This window comes from Macrobrachium nipponense, chromosome 30, assembly GCF_015104395.2.
Source record: "Macrobrachium nipponense isolate FS-2020 chromosome 30, ASM1510439v2, whole genome shotgun sequence".
In the NCBI taxonomy this organism is placed as follows: domain Eukaryota; kingdom Metazoa; phylum Arthropoda; class Malacostraca; order Decapoda; family Palaemonidae; genus Macrobrachium; species Macrobrachium nipponense.
This window is the reverse complement of record NC_087218.1, coordinates 21,077,119-21,101,699: the sequence shown is the minus strand read 5'-3', so window position 1 is coordinate 21,101,699 and position 24,581 is coordinate 21,077,119. Positions and strand designations below refer to the sequence as shown.

The 24,581-nt window shown below is 37.3% G+C and overlaps 1 protein-coding gene across 1 annotated transcript in view; it reads left to right on the top strand.

Annotated features, from left to right (window-relative positions):
- The window catches only part of LOC135202362 (uncharacterized), a 348,084-nt gene that overhangs the window by 281,284 nt on the left and 42,219 nt on the right, over positions 1-24,581 (top strand). Inside the window, 5 exon segments of the mRNA XM_064231725.1 lie at positions 1-53; positions 9,813-9,948; positions 10,351-11,080; positions 11,424-11,447; positions 14,803-15,084. The exon segment at positions 1-53 is cut by the window's left edge and continues 9 nt beyond it. Coding sequence (XP_064087795.1) covers positions 1-53; positions 9,813-9,948; positions 10,351-11,080; positions 11,424-11,447; positions 14,803-15,084 — 1,225 coding nt within the window.

Below are 24,581 nucleotides of genomic sequence, written 5' to 3'. Positions count from 1 at the left end.
TGGTGACGACTTCAGGCATCGTGAAATCCCTCGACCGCCCCAGACAAACGACGGTAAGTGGCGCCCCCCCCACAACCCCGCCTCCCTACCCTCCCCGGGTCATCCCGGGTCAAATTTAGACCTACGAAAAGGACTCTTCCGAAATCTCCTCTCTAAGTGTCATCTGTATCGTAACTCCTCTTTTACTGACTGCATGATTTGAATTTCTCCAATCTGTCAGTCCAGAAGATTTTAAATTTTTTTTTTTTTTTTTTTTTTTTTCCTGACTACCTTTGACTTTGCTCTGAAATCTTGGTTCTTTCCCTACAGGTCTCTCAGTCTGTATTGTTGCGTGCGTGAAATGTTATGGGAAGGCGATGGTACTGACACCACTGGGTGTTAAGATGGGAACATATAGGATACACTTCTCAATGATTTTACACTTTGAAATTCCGTATGATAGTATAGTGTATTAATTAATTACATGGATGTGTGTTCGTATGCGTGTGGAGTTCTAAGATGTTTAAAATATCTATCTAATCTAATTCCATCCTAATCTTAAAATATCTATCTATCTATCTAAGTTTATATATATAATAATATATATATAATATTATATATTATATGATAATATATATGAATTAACTTGATCACGAAGTATATAAAACGTGATGCTATGTATATATAAAGTTTTTTTTTTGCCGCGAAGGAAAAAAAATGAAAAAACGATTTGGCCGAGTACTTTCTGTTCTATTCGGACCCTTTACTGAGTAAAGGGTCCGAATAGGACCGAAAGTACTCGGCCAAGTCGTTTTTTTCATTTTTTTTCCTTCGTGGCAAAAAAACCTTTATATATATATATATATATATATATATATAATATATATATATATATATATATATATATATATATATGTAATATGGAGGCATACAGCATGGTCCTCACCTGGAATCCTTATATATATATATATATATATATATTATATATATATATATATATATATATATATATATATGCAAAATATAAAGTCACAATCATCGTTTATTGCCAATTCGATACCAACTTACTCTTCTCTTGGTGGCTCAGTGGTCGAAAGTCACTGTGCTTCATTATATCTAAACCAGGCGTCGGTTCGGATCCCATTAATGACGAATCATTTATCAGTCATATTTCCCCCTGGGAGTAAGTTACTAGTGAAATGGATGTTACACGATACCTTGTGACTTTTTCATATTATATATTTATATAGATATATATATATATATATATTAATATATATATATATATATATATATAATATATTATATTCTAATATAATATATATATTAATTAATAATTCAATATTGTACATGCTTTATAAATATATACATATATGTGTATATTATATATATAATATATATGTAATTATATATACTAATATAATATATATAATATATATAATTATATATATATATATATATATATAATAAATGCATCTACGCAAACACTGCAAATACGTTCTCAAAGGGTGGTAGGATTATATGCAGACTAAAACTTTACCCTTACTTGATATTCAAAATAAGTTTGCTAAGTCTTGGTAACGGAGTTCTATAGAAAGTTATTCTATCTCTGCCGTCTTACCGAAACAAACATTTCTTCAAACTTTGTCGTTTCTCTTCCCTTAAACGTCATTTTCCCTCTTGTAATAAATCACATCTTAGATTTGCCTATCGAGATATTTCGACGTTTCTTACCTTTCTCATATGTTAATTTCCCTGTAAGGTGGTAGTACCGTCAGTGCACCTCATGCGGTGCACTGTCGGCATTACTTAATGTTCTTTGCAGCGTGGCTTCGGCCCCTAGCTTGCAACCGCTTTCGTTCTTTTTACTGAACCTCGTTTCATATTATCTTTCTTCATCTTACTTTCTACCCTCTCCTAACACTTGATTCATAGTGCTTCTGCAAGGTTTTCATCCTGTTACACCTTTCAAACCTTTTTTTGTCAATTTCCATTTCAGCCGGTGAATGACATCATAGGTCCCAGTGCTTGGCCTTTGGCCTAAATTCAGTGTTCAACTCAACTCATATGTTAATTTATACTTTGTAAAAAATCCTTTTTCTCCAGAGGCCATTTGCCCAGAAGATCTGCAATGTAATCCTTCATACTGCGATAGGATTCATCGTCCCGTAAAATGTATTGAAGATATTAAAACAAATAAGGAAAGTATTCATTCGTACGACGATGACTGTCATTCCGTCAGAACAGATATCATAGGAGTAGGCCAGAAGAAACCTAACCATCGTTGGCCTTTTTCTCTGATACCAAAAATAAACAAACGTTTCTTTATTTTCCAAGCCCTTTTATCAGGCTTGCTAATCATCCCCCCACTGTATAAACAAACATTTTGCCATAAGGGTATCAAACAATCGTGCAATATAAATAAATAAACATAAATAATATATATATATATATATATATATATATATATATATATATATATATATATATATATATATATATATATATATTAATGATAAGAAAAAATCCAAGCGCTTTTGTCTTTACTAGGACATTGTCAAAGAACGACTATCATTTTCTTGTGGTATACGCTATTTAATGGAAGTCACCTGCATATATATATAATAACAAGGGAGTAAGAGCGAAATCATCGCACAATCATATTCACATCCAGATATCCCTGATGATGTGATTATGAATTATAAAAGCTTGGACTAAATGGATACGGTGTCATCTGCTTCTGAATTCTTGCCCTTGATCTGGAAATATATATATATATATATATATATATATATATATATATATATATATCTATATATATATATATATATATATAATATATATATATATAATATATATATATATATATATATAAAATTTTGCCAGTTCTGAGAGCGAAATATCTCCAGAAACGCAGCAATAGCCCAAGTGACACTCCAGAGCCGGCGTGGCCCTCCACAGCTTTTGCATCTCGTCCTTCAGTGGAAGTATTCCGCCGAATCGGCGGATTCCTTTGGATATAAAAGGCTGTGATGAGGCGGCTCTAAAGGATTTTAAATTGAATGTCAGGAAGGAGCAAGGTTTTGGGGCCGGATGGGAAATTGAGTATTCAAAACAAATTTTAAATTAATATCGATCATCTCACTGCAGCAGAATCAGACAAAAAATAGAAAAACGTGTTAAAAAAAAAAAACTCCAAATAAGTCGAACTACAGTGATCGAGAATGGGTGTCGGGGGGGAGGGGGGAGAGGGGGGACGGTGAGAAAAATTGAGATTCAAAACAAAATTGGAATTAATATCGATCATCTCACTGTGGCAGAATCAGACTAAAATACAAGAGCGTTTTTAAAGAAACTTCAAATGAGTCGAACTGTGGTTATCGAGAATGGGTCATGGGAAAAGGGGGGATTTGGGGGGTGGGGGGGAGAGAAAAATTGAAGATTCAAAACAAAATTTGTAATGACATCGATCATTTACAGCGGCAGAATCGGACAAAAATGGAAGAGCCTGTTTAAAGAAAATTAAAATAAGTTGAACTTTAGTTATCGAGGATGGGTCTGTGGGGAGGGGGGGGTTGGGGGGTTGGGGGGTTTGGGGGGCGGGCCTGGGGATAAACAAATTGACCCGAGAAAAATGAGTGTTCAAAGCACAAAATTGAAATTAATATTGATCATTTTACAGCTTCAGAATCAGGCAAAAATACAAGAGCGTGTTTAAAGAAACTTTAAATAAGTCGAGTTATCGACAAATGTTGTGTTATGGAGAACAGGGAGCGTGTAGGTGTTTTTGTGTGTGTGTGTGGAGTCTGCTTTTAGTCTGTTTTTGACAGCCTCGGAGCGAATGGCGGAAGGATTTCTGACGTTTTTGTGTTGCCGTACAGCCGTGTGTAAATACGTTGAAGTGCACACATACTTCCTTTTGATCGAAACCGCAAGTTAATCATTACTCGGTTTGATTTTTTTTAAAAAAATTACGGATGCCGTATTCTGCAGTTTTCTTTTTCTTTTATATTTTCCTTTTTTTTATTATATTAACGTACCTGATTTTACACTCTCTCTAATTCATACGTATAATATATATATATAGATATATATATATACACACACACACACACATATATATATATATATATATATATATATGTATGTGTGTGGTACGCGTGTATTTATTCAGTGAAGGAGTGATTGACAATCCTTTAAAAAAGGGGTTAAAAATTGAAAAAAGGTTCTTCTGTTTAGGCTTAGTATCAGTAAAAAACAATTATTACAGATAATAACGGTGGTCCATGAAGAGTACAGTATACATACATATGTATATATACATATATATAAATATATATACATATATGTATATGTATATCCAGAATTATAAACTCGCATAAAATTACTTATCCATCCTACAGCTAAAGGATAAGAGTGAAATATATAAAAAGCAAACCTCTCTGTGGCGTAGTGCCGTCAGTGTACTTCAGTCGGTACACTGTAGGCATTATTACTTAAGATTCTTTGCAGCGTTTCTTTGGACCCTTGCTGCAACCCCTTTCATTCCTTTTACTGTACCTTCATTCATATTCTTTCTTCCATCCTACTAACCACCCTTTTCTAACGATTTGTTTCATAACGCAACTGCGAGTCAAAGTTCGCTGACTGGTCAAGACCTCAAATCAGCTCATTTTACGCCTTATGTGGTGCACTGTAGGCTTTACTGAAGATTTTACAGCATCACTTCGGCCTCTAGTTGTTACACGTTTTAGCCTTCTACTTTAGTTCCATTCTCGCCTCTTTACTTCAATCTTGCTGTCCAACCCATCTTATCTGTTACCTCTTAATGCAGTTGTTAGATTTTCTCCCAATTCCAACTTTGGGTCATAGCACTTTTCATCTGACTTAGTTTCTGGATCTCTTTATCTGACTGTTCAACCACTCCAACTTCCTTTTATAAATATAAAACATCAAATCCTAGGGTCAGCCCTGTGAGAACTGATAATCAGCTCAGTGGTTTGGTAGAACTCTTTTATTAATAATAATAATTGAGCGCAGAATGGCAAAAAATGTGCCCCATGCTTGGCTTGACAGTCTAAAAATTTGCATAAAATTGAAATGGTAGAAAAATTACTGTTGTAAATATGATACAAATTGCCAGTCCAGCCTACTAGAAAGCACCATGAATTCATAAATCACTCACTGACTTACAAATACTTAGTTTAAAGTCCTGAGCAGTACGAGTGAAATCCTATCGCCGATAGTTCGGTGACCTTTTATTTGACCTTTCCCCTCATTACTGGATGGCATTAACATTTTCATCTCTAAAATTCAGAACACCAATTATTGTTCACGTTTAACTGAATGTTGATTAGGCTTGGGGTCGTTTAAAATGTATGATATTTTGTATTAACTGCTGCTCTAATCGTGTTGTTGAGTTGTAGGCAGCCTGAATACCATGCTCTAATGTCTATCTTCTCATTCTCTATCTCTCTCTCACTCCCTCTCTTCTGTATAGATATATATATATATATATATAAATATATAATATAACTATATACATATATTATATATATATATTATGTATATATATATATATATATATATATATATATATATATATATATGTGTGTGTGTGTGTGTGTGTATACTTACATACATACATACATACATGCATGCACACACACACGAAGATCTCTCGCTTGAGGCTGAGGCTGGTCTTACTTAAATCTCTCTCTCTCTCTCTCTCTCTCTCTCTCTCTCTCTCTCTCTCATCTCTCTCTCTCTCTCTCTCTTCCAAATAAATCATTCAATTCCTTCATGGGAAAAATAAAGAATTATGCTCGGAGAAGCTTTTCAGATGTGTATTTGCTCCAGTGTAATCTAAAACAGAATAATTATTCCATAAGTAACGTCTCACTGAGTAAGCATCAGCGCTTACGAGCTCGGAAGTTATTTTAAATTGATATACACAAGAGACATAAAAACGGATCACCAATGAAAATAATGTAGCAGTAATGACAATTAGTGTGGTGCTTCATTTCATTTGTTTTATTTCGAGACCTAATTGATCAAAGTAATGCAGTAAAGCACTTTAGAATGGAAATCTTTATTGAACTATAATGTTCGTTTTTGCCAAGGAGTGTTCCTTTCAAATGGACTGTATTCCAGCATGACAACATGGCTTCCAGGCAGTAAACGCGTACGTGAAATTGTAAAGGAAAATTTGGGTTGGATATTTACGTGTATATATGTATACACACACACACACACACACACACACACACACACATATATATATATATATATATATATATATATATATATATAATATATGTATATGTATGTATGTATGTATAATAGTGCGTATGTGTGTTTGCATGTAATCAATTACTTGAGATGCATACTCGTACCCGCCCGTTTGTACATAGCGAACCATCATCGCAAATCACATCGAAGAAACGAATAATATTAAGTAAAACAAAATATTTCTAAGGATACTCGAGCGACCTTACTTAGGGCCAAGTTCATTTAAACACAGGGAGGAGCTTTCTAATCTCTGATCTTAGGGAACTCACAATTCTCCTTTTGGGGACATCCCTTCCTAGGGATTGAAACCAAATCCCCCAAAAATGCAGTGAGCATGAACCATCATTTGGACCCAGTGGTTGGTTTAAGGGACTCGAGTGAGAGTATCTCTCTCTCTCTCTCTCTCTCTCTCTTTCTCTCTCTCTCTCTCTTCTTGAATCATAAGCCATCTCTGTAGTTGAAGAGAGAGCCTAACGCAAGGGAAGTGTTCTTCACGGGGTTTCATCCATGATTCAGAAGTTGAATCGTGTTTGCGGCTATATTTGCTGTCTTGTGTTTCCATCGATGATATATATATATATACATATATAATATATATATATATATATATATATATATATATATATATATATATAGTGTGTGTGTGTGTGGCTCTGTATGTATTCGTTCATTTACGTACATGTGTGTAAGCAAAAGTGTAGCATTTGGCATACAACCATTTTAGTTCTGCTGGTCCCAGTCATCAGATCTGTATACTGGCTTAACGTCCTACTTTTCCAGTTCATAATTTCTCTGGATGCATTTTTCACTGGAAGCCTTGGAATTTGAAAGGAAGTCAGTGAAGACATTCTTCTTCTTGGGTGGGATTCTAGTATCTTGCTTGGTCCTCAGTTGCTCGACCCCCAAATAAAAGGAGAATTCATTCATTCATTTCCTTTTAAAATTCCAGGCATTCTGTGGGAGGCAAATTGAAATGTACCTGGGGAATGAGAAGTCATAAGTCATTGTAGTGCCTCAGTGGCGTGGACACTATGGTAATGGCGTACCACCTCGGTGGCCGCGAGTTCGATTCTCGGGCATTCCAATGAGGTGTGAGAGATATGTATTTCTGGTGCTAGAAGTTCACTGTCGACATGGTTCGGAAGTCAAGTAAAGCCGCTGGTCCCGTTGCTGAATAACCACTGGTTCCATGCAACGTAAAAACACCATAAAAACAAAACAAACATTAGGTCGTTGTAGGAATTACAATACGATTATATTGATATTTTTATTGTTTTCTGATTGTAAGGTTGAATAATGATAATATAATAAAAAAATACAAAGAAAACTCATAATCACATGAGTCAATAAAATGGAAAGTAAATCCACAGTAGTATGCCTGTTTAGACATACAGCAGAAAGCTTTCGACGACCGGCGCTGTCCTCTTTGTCAATCTGACTGACAAGGAGGACCGGTACGTCATCGAAAGCTTTCTGCTGCATATATTCTAAAGAGCCTCAGTGGCGTGGTCGGTATGGTCTTGCCCAGCCATCTCGGTGGCCGCGATTCGATTCTCGGGCATTCCATTGAAGGGGTTAGGGATGTATATTTCTGATGATAGAAGTTCACTCTCGACTTGGTTCGGAAGTCACGTAAAGCCGTTGGTCCCGTTACTGAATAAGCACTGGTTCCATGCCAAGTAAAAACACCATACAAACAAACAATAACAAAATCAAATAGGCATACTACTGTGGAATTTTTCCCTATAATAATAATGTAATTCGTTATAAAAGTGAAATGAAGACACTGCATCTATTTCGTAGTAGAAAGGACATACGATGAAAATTTTTATTCATTAGTGAAATCTGAATCCGTAAACTCGTTAACATTTCGAAATTAATGCAATATCTGCACCTTTGGAAGCGAAGTAAAGCATATCTGCTCGCATGACCTGTCATTTCGTAATTGGTGTTGTTGCGTGTAAATGCTACACTGCCAATCAGTTTCATCGCTGGAACGACCACTCCTTTAAAGCTAACCCTTAGGGGGTAATGCCGTCAGTTAACCTGGAGCGATGCACTGTAGCCATTACTTAAGGTTCTTTGTAGCGTCCCCTCGGCCCCTAGCTGCAACCCCTTCCATTCCTTTTACTGTACCTCCATTCATGTTCTCTCTCTGTCTCCCATCTTGCAATCCACCCTCTCCTACTAACACTTATTTCATATTGGAACTGCGAGGTTAATCACCTTTTACACATTTCAAACCTATTTACTGCCCATTTCCCTTTCAGCGCTGAATAACCTCATAGGTCCAGTACTTGGCCTTTGGCCTAAATTCTATACTCCATTCCTTAGAAGCTGAACACTGTCTTCAAATACGATCCCCCGTCCTTTCTAAATAAAGGCCGATCTTCAATTTGAAAACAAAAGACTTCGGTGTCTGTATTGAAAGTCTGGTGTTTGGGATGCTGATATGAATAAGGCTCAGTTCAATTGTTTACTTTTAAATGTGAATATTTGTATCGACAGTAGAATGAAAGGATCCTAGTCTTGCTTAGAACAGAAGACAATGCGTATGAATGCTGTACCGCTCATCGTATTTTACAAAATCACGTGTTATTTCCAAGGATGATCTAAGTTTCCTTCAAAATAAAGGCATTTTTCGAGATTTGTGATGGTATTGGGCCCATTTCCTTCCTTGATGTTTGTAGTTTTATTTGTGTTGCAATGTTTAATTACATTAGCAGTTTATCTTTCAGGAAAGAAGGGGTATTAGCTGTTTCCCCGAACGATTATGATTTCTGTTAAAATGTTTAGAACTTTATTGACACCAGAGAAGAAATACTTGCGTCACAAGCACATTGCAAACATGAGCAAGGACAATAATAGATAACGTTCCCTACACAACTCACAAGTTAATAATAAAGCAAGGATCTCTCAAAGAATACTGTGCTCCTGGGTCTTGGTCCAATAGTTGACAGAAAATCTCTAGAGTTGCATGTCAGTCTCGCCTGTTCACCTCCGAAATCAGAAAAAATTATCTTTTGAATTTGGCATTTCTGCACACACGCCTATGTTTGGTGTCTAAGTTGCTATGAAGGCTGACATAGTGTACAGAATTTTTGCATTTTCCATCAAAATGCTGCTTTCATTTTTATCAGGAGTGCTCTAGACCTAGATTCTCCCCTCCCCCCTTTTTTTTGGCAATGTAGGTATGGCCATGATAGTGCCTGCGTCGAGGTGTACTTTCATATCTTCGACTTGAATCCTATGCACAGCTGATTGAAAGGGGCACCCATTCATTTTTTTTTTTTACCACGTCACACTCACTGTATGAAATTCCGTTTCGTCTGCATGGATTTTCATTCTATTCTTATCCGCTTGTCAATGAGGAACATCCATTTATCACTCTTGAAACCTTTTGAGCACTTACATATGCCGATTATGCAAGAAGAGAAATGTCTGTATATTTGCCACTGAACGAATCACACTGAACACTCGCGATCGAACACGAAGACCAGGGCAGTAATAGATCCTTTGGATTCTCTTTGTCTCTCTTGTAGGATGTCAGAGGACCAACTGGGGCGGCGGCGGCGGCGGCGGCGGCGGCGGCGGCGCAGGGGGCTGGAGTCCAGGGCCAGCAAGGGCAGAGTAAAAGCTCCATAAGTGGGATGCTGTCCGACTTCACGAGAGCTCTAGGTGAACATCCCTCTGGGTGCACCTTGTTTTTACGTCTCTCTCTCTCTCTCTCTCTCTCTCTCTCTCTCTCTCTCTCTCTCTCTCTCTCTCTCTCTTTAATTTAATAGATTTTGTCTTCTTTTATGAGAATATTAATTAGTAATCTCAAATACATATCAACGATACTAGCGACTCACAAGAGAGGATTTTAGCTTCACTGAAATCAAGATAAATAGATAAATATAGATCGCTAGACCTGTATAAATGAATTTATGGTAGTTGTGGAACGTAGATTCGTATGCAGTCATTATATATTTTCGTTTCTTGTTTAATTATATATATTTTCACTACCTGTTTCACTGACATCTCTTATCAGAGTAAACATAGCTTTTAGGCCATCTAACAAAGCGCTCCCACCCGCAGGTCTTGGCGGCAACTCCCCCAAAGACGAGCAGAAGGGTCAGATAGGCGCCAACCTCCAACACCAGCAGCAGCAACAACAGCAACAGCAGCAACAACTGTCGCAATCTCAGGCTCAAGCACAAGCTCAGGTTCAGTTAAGTAACTCTCAGAGGACGATGGTCAACGCGCAGGGTCAAGTGGTGAACCAGCAGGGTCAAATCATAGGCCAGCAGGTCCTGACCTCGACGGGCCAGTTGATCACCCAGGCAAACCACGTTCCTCCAGGCGTCAGCTCGCAGCCCCAGACGATAGTCGGCGGCCAGTTGCTGCAGAACCCGGCCGTAGTAGTAAGTGGCGCTCAGCAGATGGGTGCTCAACCCTTGCTGTTCCAGCAGATGACCCCGGCACAGCAGCTGCAACTGCAGCAGATGCAGCTGCAGCATCAAGCACAACACCTCAAGAAGATGAGACGGCAAGACCAGGCCGCGTCGTTGCAACAGCAACTGCTCGGTCAGGGGAAAGTGTCGCCAACGCCCCTCAGAAAAGACCTGGGGGCATCGGTGCCCGGGCTGCAGCAGCTGCAGAACGTTCAGCAGTCGCTGACGGGGAAGCTGATGGGACGCGTCACTTCGAATCTGCCGACGGCGGCGCTCCTCCAGCAGTCGACCATCACGACCAGCGACGGGAAGTCCCGAGTGATGCCCGGCCAGACGGTGCCAGTCACGGAGTCTCCACTCTCCTCTCTTCAGAGGTAAAGATTAGTGCGCAGATAGGTCTTCTTCTTTTTTCCTCTTTCCCGTCCCCATTCTCTCACTTCTTCCCGAGGTATCCCACTTTGACTTTCTGTAAGAGAAACAAAAATCAAAAAGAAAGAGAGAAAAAGGCAGAGAATAGATTCCATGTGCCACCTAGCTAATGAGGTTGATCCGTTCTTGGTGTATGAGATGCCGCCACCCTTGCGGGGTGCGCGATGCAAACCGTGACTCTATACTTCAAAGATTTATGATTATCTTCTGATTATTGTTTTGGGAGAGGATGCTGTGTGAAATATTCTATACTAATCTTAAATAAAAACATTTTGCACACAACACAAGGCGCATAGGCAGGCAAGATTTTGGGTAAGTAAATTAGCTTCCATCTACTTCCAATTATTATAATCACATTTTAGAAACACAGACATTTACTTGAAATGTGATGCATCTGATCTTTTATAGTCTTGCCAGCGCAAACAGTGCATCTCATTGCTCATTTGGCTTCTCAGGATGACAACTCAGACCTGGTATCATTTTTTTTAATTAATGCATGAGTTAGGAGAATTATTATTATTATTATTACTCTTATTATTCAGTAATTTTAGTGGCATGGCAAGAAAGCCGGTGGCTGTTACCCCCACTGGCGACTTTGGCATAGATGACATAAAACGCCTGTTTTGAGAATACCCAATTCTCTTCCTCGGGCAGTTCGAGGCATAGAATCGCTTTTTTGTCATTAAAAAAAAAAAGATTCAGACAAGACAAAACATCTGCATGGCAAGCATTATATAGATAGAGGCTTTATTTTCCAATAATGCGTAAACTATGCAAGACGTTTAGTTCAGAATTTAGAGACCCAGAAGACTCCGGGAGGTATTGCATTATGGATGTCGATCAGTTCAGATGAATGTACTATTTTCTCTAGCTCTGAGATATGTGTATTTCTATGTCATTTGGTCTCTTCCATATGATTATGTGTTGGTTCCATCTATCTATCTGTCTGTCTATCTATCAATCATGAACGTTGATGCGTAATACTGAAGGTTTTCGATCGTTTGCGAAAATCACTGTCAGCCTTCTGCTAGACTCTCACAGCGGTTCCCAGCCTGCGGGCCATGGCAGGTTTCAGAGTGCCACAGAAGCTTTTGGGAAGATAGGGACCACAAAAATTCTACTCTGTTACCTCTCAAATTTTTGTATTAATACATTTTTTAATCTCTATTGTTGAAGTATATAGTTAGGTAGCGAATAAATGTGAATTTAGTAGACATCGATATTTTTGTGAAGGTTAATAGAAAATTTAAGTACTTTTTTCTACTAATGTTTAAGACATACGAGCCACAGGGAACTTATATAATTTAAAAGGGGTCATAAATTAAAAAGAAAGAAAGAAAGAAAAAAAAAAAGAGGTTGGGAACCACTTTTCCAGAGCAACGGACACACGAATTCTTAAACACACACACCATCCATCTCATTTTTCAGCTGATCAGTAAGTTCTGCATCGTAAATAAAGAGTTGAAGCTTCTTTTTTTGGAAAATGGCTTTCGTTATTTTCAGAGCTTTTTACACCGAGCTTCAAGCAGTTCGTAAAGCAATAACTAGTTTTCACAGTAGTGCTTTTTCCAGTAGATGCTTTTTTTTTTTTTTTCTCTTACACATCATAACATTTAATTACACCAACTGGGATTCTTCATGAATAGTGAAATGGAATATTATTTAAAATGTTCACTAAAACACATCAGAGCTGAAAACTTACAGATTTATGATTTATGAATACAGTTTCGGTCGATTGATTGCAGAGACAGCTACAGGAAAACTAAAGATATATATATATATATATATATATATATATATATATATATATATATATATATATATATATATATATATATATATATACAGACAGAGACAGACAAACATGAAGGATATATTACATTTTGTTAATATTGCATATTAATATCTTCTCCTATAACATAAAAACAATATTCAGTCGCCTCTTTTAAAACTTCAATACTGAAGTATGATGATACTATAAAGAACATAAAAAATGTTCTGACTTTGAAGCAATTGAACAGTAAACACATATACAGGTGCAAACTGGTGTGTATTTCCAAAAGTATCTGCATAGAGTAAAATGTATACACGTTTATACATACAGAAAAATGTATACACGTTCATACATACAGAAAAATGTATACACGTTCATACATACAGAAAAATGTATACACGCTCATACATACAGATGGTCACAATGATATGCATTAATTGACTCACGCCAGAACAACTCGTGTTGAGGCCTTCAGTGAAATTATCTTGGAGGAGAAAACCACCAAATTTGGTATTCATGGCGAAGGCTTCATCCGGGTAACTAATATGGCGAGACATTCACAGTGAATACTGATTATATCGACCTCCTCTCTCTTTTCCGGGGATTTTCCTGTGGGTTCCCAAAAAAACAACCACATAAACACACACACACACACACACAAACTCCCGCACGCACGAGGGCAAAATCACTAAGGAGAGCAGAAGGAATACGCTCTGAATTGCCAAATGAAACTTTTAAATTCAATTTTTAATTGGACAAACAAACAAATAAGCCTCTTGGCGTTTAACTGTGATTGATAGATAGAATTATGCAATTGCATTTAAGTGCATAAGGTGATACAATGCTAGTTTAAGATAGAATGTCAGCAGGGTGAAAGGCACAGTTGGATTAATGGATGGAGAATGCAGAAGGGGGAAAAAGGGAGTTTAACTGAAACGTGAGATACATAATGTAATTTCAGCTGTAAAGGAATATAACTTTACTTGTAAAAGCTTTAGATAGATTTACCTGTAATACAGAAACAGTTTGACAGCAATACAGAACGAGATAGAGCAATTTGCAGAATGACAAAGGCGATATATTTAACTTTGCAAATAAGATAAAAAAAAGTTGATTGATATAAAGAGAGAAAGAGTGAGTAACATCCGATTGATTTTCAGTGTTCAAACTTCGGGGGATTTAAATCGGATTGCACGATAGAAATGAGAACGACGTGAGGTAGACAGGAAAGAAAGCAGTACAAGGGGAAAGGTGAGGGGAATTTCATTATGAGATTGTAGACGAGGGTGCCATTTCATTTGCTATTCATTGTTTTTAATATGGGAAATCAGTTGGCGATACATTATAAGGTGCTGACGCATCAACTATTGGTGATAGAAACAGCTAGAAAGCTGCGTAGCTGGATAATGTCGAAAACGCATTGCGTATGGAACGCCTGCGGTTGTATGGGAGAGAAAGAGAGAGAGAGAGAGTAAGATAAGTGTCTTATCGAACGAATGTATATTCCTTGATTTAGACTGATAAGTGTCTTATTTAATAACGCTACTGTGTAATCCTCGGTTTAAACGTGCCAAAACTTAACGAATGTACTTGTATGAGAGAGAAGCAGAATGAGAGGGAGAGACAAGGGTACTACCGCTGAGCTCAGTTTCAGTCTTTAGCATCTTCAGATCTACGGCCGCGTGAGAGAAAGAGGAACGGAAGTGAGAGAGAGAGAAAGAGAGAGAGAGAGAGATTGACTGCAACATATAGTATAGTTTCCAATCTCAAAGCACTGACAATCATTGCCGCAGCATCTCAGATGAATGTGACTTGTGCTCTGTGGGACAATGTGACTCGAGCAGCCTCCCTCCTCGTGTGCATGAGGAAATAATTCTTCTCTGGACCCTGCAGGGCGCGTCTAAGGTCGTCGACGGACCAGCTGGTCTCCCCGGAGGACTACAGCATGGCGGGCGTCAACGCCCAGCTGGCCATGCTGACGGGGACGCCCAGCACGCCGGCGGGGACGCCCAGGGGCCTGAGGGACGACTCTTCGGACACCATGAGCGAGACGGACAGTCAGAAGAGCCTGAGGATCAGAAGAAAGCTCCCGCACTTACCGCCGGACCAGGAGGCGGCGCCCCTTCCGTCTCATAAAAAGAATTCCTTCGGACTGAACGCCAAAGACCGTGTCAGGTACGTTCCCGCAGGTAATGATGTTTAAACGGGGTTGCTCGTGAGAGCGACCGATGTACTACGTGCGCGCGTGCTGGCGCAAGGCCACCTCTTTTAGTTTTAATAGCAACGACAGGTAATATTCGTTATAGGTTTTCTCAGGTTGAATTTAACCCTTCCTGTCTGGTTACGTAAGTCATATATGAAATATGTATTTGTTAAAGGGTGTATTTCTGTTAATAATGTACTTACTTCTTTTATTGTAACTGTGTGTAAACCTCTTTAGCGCCCGACAAAGCATACAGTGATTTTGGTGATATATTTATGTGTTTACGAAGAAATTTATGTTTATCAGTAGTTTATATATTTATACACACATACACACAAACACACACACACACACACACACACACACACATATATATATATATATATATATATATATATATATATATATATTATACATACATACATATATATATATATATATATATATATATATATATATCTATATATACTATCATACATACTACATATATATATATATATATATATATTATTATATAATATATATCTATATATATATATATATATACTTTATATATATTAAATATCTACGCACACACACATATATATTATATACATATATTTAACGTATGTAAATATATGTGTGTATGTATATATCCATAACATACAATTGTGCACTTCTTTCCAAGAATAATTTGTGTTTATTTGTTATTTTGAAAGTGAAAAGAATATGAAACCAATAAAAACCCACAATGTTTTCAGCGACTGACTAAAAGTCGTAGACTAAACCAGTTTTACTGGTCCATTAAATTGAGAAATGGGAAATACATAAATACAAAGATCTTTACGTTTACAAGAAGACTGTAGTCGAACACAGTTTTCCAGAAGTCAGGCCGGCCTAGCATCGAATATTAAGGTACGTTCACACGGTCGAACAACGTCCGACGGACAAACATTGTTACCAATTAACAATTGCTTACCAGAGTTTGCCTTGTGAGCAGAGTCAGAACAGTGACTTACAACTTCAACTGGTACCACAGTTTGTTGCCAGATCTACTTCCCTCGTTTCAACGCTTTTGACGTCATCCTGCTTCGCCTTTGATATGGCAACAATGTTTGTCCGTCGGGCATCGTTCGACCGTGTGAACGCACCTTTAAAGTCCTTGACAGAGATGTACAAATATTCTTCAAATAATAATATTATTCAAATACCATTCATTACTCTCGTGTTAAAATGCAAGTTAATGAAGTGAGGACAGTTCGTTGTGCAACCCTAAACTTTCTTCTTTTTATTGTGGAAACTAGCTGACACATGCTCTCTTCTTAGTGGGTTAGTGCCATCAGTGCAACTCACGTGGTGCACTGTAAGCACAACTCAAGGTTTTTTTGCACTTTTTAGCTTTTAACTATACCTCCCTCCCCACTTCCTCTCTTCAGGCTTGCTGTCCAACCCCTCCAACTCCTTCTGAAGTTCACTCTCTCTCTCGATGATATTACTTCCCCGTAGGCGGATAGTGCCGCCAGTGCACCTCATTCGGTGTAATGTAGGCATTACTGAAGGTTCTTTGCAGCGTTCCTTCGGCCTAGTTGCAACTACGTTCATTCCTTTTGCTGTGCCTCCGTTCATATTCTCTTTCTTCCATCTTACTGTCCACCCTCTCCTAAGAATTGTTTCATAGTGCAACTGCGAGGTTTCCCTCCTGTTCGTTTGTTTGTTTGTGTGGTGTTTTTACGTTGCATGGAACCAGTGGTTATTCAGCAACGGGACCAACGGCTTTACTTGACTTCCGAACCACGTCGAGAGTGAACTTCTGTCACCAGAAATACACATCTCAAACCCCTCAGTGGAATGCCCGAAAATCGAACTCGCGGCCATCGAGGTGGCAGGCCAAGACCATACCAGCCACGCCACTGAGGCGCTCTTTTTCCTCTTGTTGCACCTTTCAAAACTTTTACTGTCAATTTCCGTTTCAGCGCTGAATGGCCTTAGTTGCCCCAGTACTTGGCATAATGCCAAAAATCTATATAAATCAAATCAAATCTGTATAAGTCAAGATGATATTGGAAAATGTATATTAACATCATCCCAAATATCCGTACTCTAGAGAAAACATGAGAGCCTGTTTGCAATGAACACGAGGAAAAGAAGAAAGGTGGAACAGAGAATAATAGAGAATAATATCAAGCACAATCAAGCATAGCTGCTCTAAGAGATAGCGAAACAGAGGCCTTGAATGACCAAAAGCAAAATAGATACGTAAATAAAAAGGCAGGTGGGTCCACCCCCAACTTTATCTCCCCGTAGGTTGCAGCGTCCCTTCGGCCTCTCGCTGCAACCATTTTCATTCATTTACTGTACCTCCATTCATAGTATTTTTCTTCCATCTTTCTATCCACCTTCTCGTAATGCAAACTGCAAGGTTTTCCCTCTTGTTGTGCCTTTCAAATATACATTTTCTTGATTTCCTTTCTAGCGCTGAATGACCTCATAGGGCACAGTGCTTGGACTTTGGCCTAAATCCTTTAATCCAGTCCAATCCTGCGACTGGTTTCAGTCTATCGCTCCAACAAATATTAAAAGTGTATTATTATTCTGTTAAAATACTATGAGCAATGAGTCACAGTAAGGCTTGAGTTTGATGACTAAGTTATTAGAACAAACGTTTCAATTCTTTTCGCCTTAAAGAAAGGGCAGCGGGAGAGCAGCATAATGCCCTCTTGTAGCCCAGGCCCGAAGAAGACAAGACGAAATAAATGAGAAGAAGAAAGGTAAACATTAATATTTCATTAATATGAAAAAATGGACGTCACGGAAGCTTACAATCATAAGGGCTCTGTTGGGAGGTAGTGCCTGCCGTACATGCACTTCACGCGGTGCACTGTAGGCATTCATGAAGGGTCTTTGCAACATCCCTTCGTCCTAGCTGCAACCCCCCTTCATTCCTTTTACTGTACCTCCTATCATTTTCTCTTTCTTCTATCTACCTTTCCATCTTCTCCTAAAAATTTATTCATAGTGCAAATGCGAAGTTTTTCTCCTATTACACCTTTCAAACCTTTTTACTGAATGACCTCATAGCTTCCAGCGCTTGGTCGTTGGCCTAAATTCTATATTTTATTCTTTTCAATAATCAAAAGGATTTCGCTTTGACGTGGATTAAATTTTCTACTTTTCATATCCACAAAAGTATGACGTCAGAGGTTTCGCGACATAGAGTAAGTGACTCTGAATTTTACCTTTATTTTTAGTTAACCTTTATGTTTCGAAGTTAAAACGATTGTGCTGCCGAATGAAAAGCTTTGAGACTTTTGAGTTTCAAAGCTCGACAAGAAGATTATTTATTTTAAAAACCGGTAGAGAAATGTTATTGTTTCGTGTTCCAGATCCGCCATATGAATATTTTCAGGGATTTTCAGATGCAAATTGATATGTTATGATAATTCGCTTGCGACCGTCGGCTGTTTAGACACGGAACCGTTCATTTGACGGCAGCATTAACCAATGAATTAAATGCTTGGTTTTTACCCAAAGCTTTCGGTCATTTGGAGAACGTACTAAATTTGGACCTGCTGTTGATTGGTTATCAATATCTCTCCGTGATAATAATAACAATGTCACACATATATCTTATTACGTATGTATATATATATATATATATATATATATATATATATATATATATATATATATATATATATATATATATATATATATATACACGAGAGAGAGAGAAAGAGAGAGAGAGAGACTATATACCTGACCTCATAATTATGGCATTCCTATAATGAAAACACAAACGTCACCTTGCAAAGTGAACTTAATGACGTTTCATTTTTCTTCTGGCACTGACATCTGGTTCTCCCTGAGAGACTTGAGACAATCCCGTTATCGCTCCATATATTTCTGAGAAGAGCAAAAGACGAGCGCTAGAATCTGTCAGTGACGCCCTTTTTTTTTATTATTCATTTTCTGAGATTTTCCTCGAGAGTGACCCCAAGGGTTTTAACCCGGTATGTATCCACCTTTGCGACGTGTTTAGTGCGAGCCCGCTGGAGATGACCGTAAAATCATAAACAAAAGACTGTAAATATCATAAAGATAACGACCCCCCGAAAGCCATTAGGGGTCACTATCTAGGAAAGATCCCATTTTCTCTTAAAAACTCGTCTCCAGCTTATCTTTTGCAGTTGTTGATAGCAATGCACCTACTCTTTCAGCTATTTCTAATAGAGGTCCTGGGTCACCTTAGGGGGCTAGTGCCGTCAGTACACCTCAAGCGGTGTACTGTAGGCATTACTTAAGGTTCTGTGCTGGGTCCCTTCAGGCCCATAGCTGAAACCCATTTCATTCACATTTTCTCTCTACCAGTTTGCTATCCACCCTCTGCTAACAATTTATTCATAGTGCAACTGCGAAGTTTTCCTCCTGTTACACCTTTTAAACCTTTCCCAACTTCACTTTAAGCGCTGAATGACCTCATTGGTCCCTGCGCTTGGCATTTGGCTTAAATTCTGTATTCCATTCCATTCCTTTCTGGATGTTTGGCGATGCGTTCCAATATCTCTTCCTCCTTCGGCCCTTGGGCGTTTTCTGTCCCTTACGCTGAGTCTCAGAACAGCTCTTTCTTCGTCTGTCATTTTTGATGGTGATTTTGCTTTCCTCTTTCTTGGGCGAGAGAGGTCATATGTAGTAGTGTCAACGGTACCTACAATGGCCTCTTAGTTTTACCATACCTCTGAGCTGATTAACAGCTCTCCTAGGCCTGGCCCGAAGGATTAGATATTTTTACGTGGCTGGAAACCAATTGATCACCTAGCAACGGGATCTGCAGCTTATTGTGGGATCCGAACCACATTATATCGAGAAATGAATTTCTAATCACCAGAAATAAATTCCTCTGGTTCTCCGTTGACCGAGCCGAGAATCGAACTTCGGAATAACGGATTGGTAACCGAGTGCGAAATCCACTCGTCCAACGATGGCCTCTTACAAAAAGATTGAAACGGTCATCGACTTGGTTTCGTTATTGTGCTGCGGCAACCTAATGGTCAAAAGTAAGTCCAATTTCCCTAATGTTAGGTTGCCAGGAGACAGTAATGACACTTTCAGACATGTTGGCTCCTGCAATGGTGTCAAGTATTGATGCTGTATGCCCTTTTCTTAATTCCAGTTATAGCAGTGCTTTTGCTATATTCATTTCAGTCATGAATACCTCTTCTTCTTTTTTCTAAATTTTAATCAAAGATCAGCAACGTGGCTTCTGTGTCCCTTTCTACAAGTGCTTTTTTAGCCACTGGTCCAATAAGTGAAAGTAGCGGGTAGCACTTCTTCTAAGCCAGCTTCGTAAAACCTGTTAGGCGACCATTTCTCATATTTTCTCCTCGCCACACTTCAAAATCGCTTTGCTCTAGTTGTCCTCAAAACCCTACAAATATCTTTTTCACAAGCGTCGGATCTCGGATAACCAAATTATTAATACCGAGAAAACTTGCCATAATGTAAAAGGCATCTATGCAGAGTTATATAACAAGCAAAAACAATGGTGGGGGGCGGGGGGGGGGAGCGTTTCCGACCTACATACACTGTCCAGGACCAATGCCGTGTTCAACTTTATTCATTAGAATTGCAAATGAGAAGGCCTAGGGATGTTACTCTACTTTTACAGTCAAAACACTCGCTACGAGAAAGAGGACAAATACTACTGAGTCATGTAGAGACGAACTTCTCCTACTTTTATTTGGGCGATTGTTAATTTGTTATGTTAGCACTGTGTGTGAGTTTGTGTGAAACAGAGTAGATGGAATAGATAGGGAAGTGATTGGTTGTACAACTTTTAGATCTTTTAATTGACCATTTGTCAGTTAAACAGTCCGAAAACACAGAAAGAGTTACTGAGAGAGAGAGAGAGAGAGAGAGAGAGAGAGAGAGAGCGAGAGGAAGGAGTATGGAGAGAAGAGGAAGAGAGAGAGAGAGAGAGAGAGAGAGAGAGATAGACTCTTTGATAAAGATGTTTTAACTTTTCACTGATCATTTGCCTCTGAATCACAGAGAAAGAGAGATTTTGAAAAGGATTTTTAACTTTTATGATTTTTAATTTTACCTCCTCCTGAACACGGAAAGAGAGATATCTATTTACTAATGAATATTTTAAGTTACTTTCCACTGTTATTTAAATCTAAACTAGAGAGAGAGAGAGAGAGAGAGAGAGAGAGAGAGATTCAATACATTCGCCATAATGGCAGAATCATTTTCTCAGATGCATATAATCAAAACTATCCCGATCCTCTTCATCTGCATTTCAGATTTCCATAGATTTCGAGGCTTAAGACTCTCACATGTAATATATCAGTGGAAAAATTATATATACTATATATATATATATATATTATATATATATAGTAAATATATATGAATATAATTATACATACATATATATGAATATATATATATATAATATTATATATATATATATATATTATGAATATTATTACATTGTATGAATATATATATAGATATATATATATGAGTATATACATATAGAAATATATATATAATGTATGTTATATTACTATATATATATATCTATATATATAATATATATTATATATGTATACATATTCTATATATATATAACATAACATTATATATGAATAATATATATAATATATATAATATAGAATGAATATATATACCTATGGTATGAAATATAAATATATATATATATATATCATATATACATACATATATATGAATGTATATACATAATATATTAATATATATATATTGTAGTATATGTATATATCTAATATATAAATATTATATATAATAATATATTGCACGAGACTGTGTGCAGCGCAAAGCTGAATTTCAGTGTTTACATGGGTTAGACGCACTACCGGTGAGCCTTCTGTGTAGACGTACGAAGCAACTAAAATTGTGGAAGTTGAAATGTTTCTGCACAGGGAGTTCATCCACGATTGAGTAGTCAGTCTTAATATGAAAGTGACCACGTGGTGTTTTTGTTGATACGAACCGTGTTTAAGAGACGGCTATAGGTGTGTACTTGTGTGAATACATGTGTATGGATGGATGTATATATGTACATTTGTGTATTTGTTCCAGAACAAATACGGTCTTACATCACAGCACGATCTCTAAACAGAAGTAACGGTAAAACTAATGTGGAAGTGGTTTTCTGTTTTCAGTATTGATTTGCAGATGTTTACGGTTACGAGATGTAGGTTTCTCAAAAGCACTTTCTATCTCCTTTTGATTTTGCTTCATTATGTAGTAGATCCAAAATTTTGATTAGAGGCACTTTTTTTGACTACGCAAATATTTTTCTATGTGGAATATGTGAATTTTAAAATTTTTCATTATCCCCTTTTTTGGTGAATAATATTCAATTGCACTCATTGCTTCTCTGATTCTTCACGAATTTTTCTTTCAATTGTTATAATCGCACTGCTTACCATCCAATAATTACCACGCCTACAGACAGTTCATTTGAAATCTAACACTCCTAAAATCTCCGGATAGCTTTTGCATCATAACAAACGCAAAATTCTATAAACTAAATTTTTCTCTAAAAAAAAGAATAAATATTTTATCCGTGAATTCAAACTTCTCATCATTTCATCTTTGTAGAAATGAAGCAACTTTATTTGTTTGATTGTCTTTGAAGTAAAGCTTTTGCACAATTACTACGTTAACAATTGGGTAAGATAACTTTCATCCATTGCCATGCCCATCCCAATAGTAGTTGTTGAAAAGTGATCAAGTTTCTATTTCAAATATAAGTCAGCATTTCTTAAGGGTTTCCTTCAGACGCTCCCTTGGCAAATAACATTTTCCAGGTATGGAAAGTATCACTGGTTTATCAGCTGCATAAAGGCGGAGGGCCTCCTTTTCGCTGTTTCTTTTATCAGTGAGATATTTATTTGTTGAAAACTGTTCAAGGAATTTTTCAGTGACTTGCATGTATGAGAGGGGTTCTCTTGAACTGGTCCCTTGCAAAATGGCCCCTTTGGTGACCTCTAAACAATTGTAGTGCTCTGTGTATTGTCTGAGTATCCATCTTTTAACTCTCAATCCCTAAAACTCTGAATAACTTTGTTTTTTCCTTAAAAACAATGCTACACTTTACCTGCAAACATTATTCTTTGAGGTATAGGAAGCTTACAAAGCAGTGCCTGGCCATGACGAAAAGTAAGTATTTAAGTAGCACTATACAGATGAAATAAGAAGTCATTCATTTCAGAAGGTACTGAGTCTAATATGTGGACTTTTTAGCTTAGACAAGGCTTCCATTAAAAAAAAATCAAAGGGAAGCTCAATCAAAAAAGCTATTTTTTGGAGCAGTTTAATGAAGATATTTAGCAAATAAAATTTTTTCCTTATTGATAAACAGAAAGGATAAAATGAAATAACAGCAGAGCTGTAATAGGAAAACGAAGTAAATGAATTGCAGTTTTTGTGGATTATAGAATTGTATTATGTCCTTTCCATGAGGCTATTTTCTCTGTAAAACACCTCTAATGCTTGAAGTCTGTTTCTTATCCAGTTCTCAAACATTTCAAGAGCAATAGGAATTTGTCATTCATTCACTTTGAAACCTTCATTTGATGAACGGAGGATAATGTAATAAAGTTGACCAGTTTAACTTCTCCTTTGCACATTTGTTTTAAACTTTTGGAATAGTTCAAATGTCCTTCTCACCAACATCTTGAATGCCTGTAAAGTACTGATTTGGCCTGTAAGCTGTAAAAAGAAACACTCAGATAATTTTGTTTTTATATATATCTATATATATATAAACCCCTCTTTTCACACGGCCTCATTTTCTTGTAACATATTCCGTAGCACGTCCAGAGAATAGTAGTTGACAATGCCCTCTTTATCTGGGTCCTTAGAATGTCTATTTCCACTATTTTCCACTCAATTCGGTTGGATGTATACATGTGTCTGCTTTCCTTCCAATCCTATTATCTTTTTATTTTGCAGTTCGTAAGTACACACATCAGCCAATTTCTTAGCTTTCCCGCTCTTTTCCCAAAATCTCGTGCAAAAATCGTGAGTATGAAAGCCACTGGTTCTCAGGTAATGTTGTTCGCCTCTATTTTATTCTCTCTACTACTTCTTCTTCTTCTTCTTCTCTTTAATTTTTCTCTTTTTTGGAACTTGATCTTTTTATCTTTAATGCTCCTTCGTGATATATTTTGTAGGGTGATGATTTTGATGCTGCCTTGTCCCTCTCCACCTCTTGTAAGGAATTCCACTCATTAGATTTAGACTTGCGACTCTGCATGACTCTTCTCCTGCCTTTCATTGATTAACATGACCTGTGTGTGTTCTGTACGTAGTTAGGTTCTGATGAGACCATTTTGATAAACATTTGAGTAGCGCGTATTTTATGTTTGGTATTTGTGTTTATATGTTTATATATACTACATATATATATATATATATATTATATATATATATATATAAT